This window comes from Octopus bimaculoides, chromosome 22, assembly GCF_001194135.2.
Source record: "Octopus bimaculoides isolate UCB-OBI-ISO-001 chromosome 22, ASM119413v2, whole genome shotgun sequence".
NCBI classification, from domain to species: Eukaryota; Metazoa; Mollusca; class Cephalopoda; order Octopoda; family Octopodidae; genus Octopus; species Octopus bimaculoides.
Genome location: NC_069002.1, coordinates 27,185,788 through 27,189,388, shown reverse-complemented (window position 1 = coordinate 27,189,388; position 3,601 = coordinate 27,185,788). Strand labels below are relative to the sequence as shown.

General features: G+C 36.4%; 1 protein-coding gene across 1 annotated transcript in view; it reads left to right on the top strand.

The window, feature by feature from the left end:
• LOC106879360 (uncharacterized) overlaps positions 1-1,740 on the top strand; it is a 22,194-nt gene extending 20,454 nt beyond the window's left edge. Inside the window, exons 9-10 of the mRNA XM_052975662.1 lie at positions 202-314; positions 1,565-1,740. Coding sequence (XP_052831622.1) covers positions 202-314; positions 1,565-1,725 — 274 coding nt within the window. The 3' untranslated portion in view covers positions 1,726-1,740. The remainder of the gene's footprint in view (positions 1-201; positions 315-1,564) is intronic.
• The last annotated feature ends 1,861 nt before the right edge of the window (positions 1,741-3,601 follow it).

Below are 3,601 nucleotides of genomic sequence, written 5' to 3'. Positions count from 1 at the left end.
TATATATATATATATATATATATATATATATATACATAACATGTATGTGTGTCTATACTTACATAACTTGTGTGTGTGTGTGTATTCCAATAACTATAAATTTGTTTTGTTTATGTCACTTGTACTTCTCAATCAATATCAATGAAATTTCAACTTGTATTTCAAATATACTTTCCTAACAAATGACTTTTTCTTTCCCAGAGTGGATTTAATTAACGACATAGCAAAAGCTTTAAAAACGGAAGCCTGGCATTTATCAATTGAACATTTGCCTATCCAACATAAATGCCGAGTATTAAAACTGTACTTCCTGGGTAAGTTTTAGTTTTGAATTCTTCTAATAAACGGTGAAGGTAAAAGACAAAAATACAGCAATGCTTCACTTCAGCTCAGAACATGTTGAGCTTACACTCTTTGACTATACTCCTGGGAGACACAAAAGCAGGCAGTTACATGGTTTTCTATTTATAGTTCACTAATTAGTAGAAGCATAATTATTTTCATTCATAAACACAAAAGCATTTGGCTACCATTTTTGTGTCTTCTAGGACAGGAGTTTTCAAACTGTGGTCCGCAATTTGATTTTATATATGTTTTTTAATCGAAATCTTTTAATTGACAATAAACCTATTTGTTAAATAATGTTAAATAAATAAATGTAAAAATATATGTTATTTTAAGCAAATATTTATGTATAAATTTCATAAGCGTTTATAAGGGTAAAGCCTGAAATATAAAGGGGTCCGCAAATCAAAAAGTTTGAAAACCCCTGTTCTAGGAATATATAGCGTACTCGCTGTTTGAAAAGGTTAAGCTCATTTTGTATTCTCTTCATCTTAATTTGAAGAATATCAAAATCCAGTCATTATTGATGAATCAAGACTCTAATTATATTAGTATTTTCAAATATATTAAAAACAAGCAAGAAAAAGCAGAATCTTCTAACGAATTTACAGTAACGATTGATTTCAAACTCTTGCGTGAGGCCAACAACTTTGGGGAAGATGAGAGTAAGTTGATTATATTAACCCCAGGGTTCAAATATTACTTATTCTATAGGCCCCTGAAAGGATGACTGGCAAAGTTGAGCTAGACAGAATTTGAACTCGAAATGTAAAGATGATGAAATGCTGCTAAGCATTTTGCCCAGCGTGCTAACGATTCTGCCAGCTTGCCACCTTAATAATGATGATAATGATAATAATAATAATAGTAATAATAATAATAATAATAATAATGATAATGATAATGATAATAATAATAATAATAATAATAATAATAATAGTAATATTAATAATAATAATAATTATAATTATAATCATAATAATGATAATAATGGTTTCAAATTTTGGCACAAAGGGAGGGGATTAAGTCAATTACATCAATCCCCAAAGATTAAATGTCACATATTTTATCAACCCCACCGGAAGTATAAAAAGCAAAGTCAAAGACTGACAAATTACCGCTATGCATTTCACTTGGCTTGCCAATGATTCTTCCAGCTTGCCACTTTATAATTATCAAAGATAATTTATTAATCATTAAACTGAATTTACATTTTCAGGAGATACAGAATACAATCCGCTGCGTTGGAAGGTAAAGTTCCAGAAAATTTTAAGTCAACGAGACAAGTCTCTGGGAGATTTCTATCCAGATTATTGTTCTAGTTCTGGTAATTATCATTTATTTCAGTTTACCATTATTGTTGTTGATGCTTTGCTCTAGCTTAATGGCACTCCAGCCATGACCATCCCATTTTTTAAAAGTTATCTATGGACAACTAAGTCATCTCATGTTCTTCCTTGTGAAGGCACATGGCTTAGTGGTTAGGGTGTTTGGCTCACAATTGTAAGGTCCTGAGTTCGATTCCTGGCAATGCATTGTGTCCTTGAGCAAGACACTTTATTTCACATTTCTCCAGTCCACTCAGCTAGCAAAAATGAGCTGCACCTGTAAGTTCAAAGGGACCAGCCTTGTTGCATTGTATGTGTCACACTGAACTTCCCTGAGAACCACATTAAAGGACACGTCTCTGTGGAGCATTCAGCCACTTGCATGTTAATTTCACAAGCTGGCTATTCCATTAATCAGATCAATTGGAACACTTGTTGTAACTCTTTGAGCGCCAGTACTTTCCTTGAGGTAGGAGGAGTTGATTTGAAGGAAATTTGACAGAATTTTTTATTGTTTCAAAGAGATTTTTCAATTTTTTCATTGTTGTTTGTGGCCTTACCTGCATCATCATTCTACCACCATATCATCCTAGGTCTAGTTGGGACTTTGCACCTGTCTCAGATTTGATCTGTGGCACTTGGCAGGTGGTCCCATAGGAACTCCCAGTTTCCTTCAATGTTACAAGGCTGTAGTTCCTCCTCCTTGTTAAGTTTCTCAATTAGGGTGTCCCTAAATCTCTGACCATTTAAAGGATCATATATTTGAACTCAGAACGTAAAGAGAGACAAAATACCGCTAAGCATTTTGCCCAGCGTGCTAATGTTTCTTATTTCTTTACTGCTCACAAGGGGCCACACTCAGAGGGGACAAACAAGGACAGACAAACAGATTAAGTCGATTATATTGACCCCAGTGCGTAACTGGTACTTATTTAATCAATCCCAAAAGGATGAAAGGTAAAGTCGACCTCGGCGGAATTTGAACTCAGAACGTAAAGACAAACGAAATACCGCTAAGCATTTCACCCAGCGTGCTAACATTTCTGCCAGCTCGCCGCCTTAATATACACCAATATTACAAGAATGAAGGAAGGCATTCTTGAGAATTTATTTCCTCAACTCATTCTGTCTATCATCTCATTTTTCTCTCATTATGTCTGTGTGGACACACACTTGACATAGCAGAGGCAGTGTGTGTGTTTGTGTGTGTTCAGAAACATGACTGCGTATGGAATGTCTTGATGAAAGCCATGTAAAGGCTTGCAGTTTGCAGTAAGGATGTCCAAGTTCAGTTATGATGATGGTGGCAGTGGTGGAGGAGGACTCTCCTGTTACTGAACGACCACACAGATTATTTTGTTTACAGCGATCAAATGTTTGCGTACACATTAGCTCACTCCTTCCATCAAATCAACATTACCTGTTCAGGTGCACAATGCGGCACACAGATGTTGAGATGATCAGAGAAATGTGAAATAAGGTGTTTTGCCCAAGAACACAACACATCACCCAGACCAGGAATTGAAACCACAATCTCACTATCATGGGTGTAACACCCTAACCATGAGGTCACATGACTTCACAGATCCAGATAAGTTATAAAATATTATCACAATTATATGAGTGTGATTGTCGTTGGCACTCCGTCGCTTATGACGTTGAGGGTTCCAGTTGATCCGATCAACGGAACAGCCTGCTCGTGAAATTAACATGCAAGTGGCTGAGCACTCCACAGACACGTGTACCCTTAACGTAGTTCTCGGGGATATTCAGCGTGTCACAGTGTGACAAGGCTGACCCTTTGAATTACAGGCACAACAGAAATAGGAAGAAAGAGTGAGAGAAAGTTGTGGTGAAAGAGTACAGCAGGGTTTGCCACCATCCCCTGCCGGAGCCTCGTGGAGCTTTAGGTGTTTTCGCTCAATAAA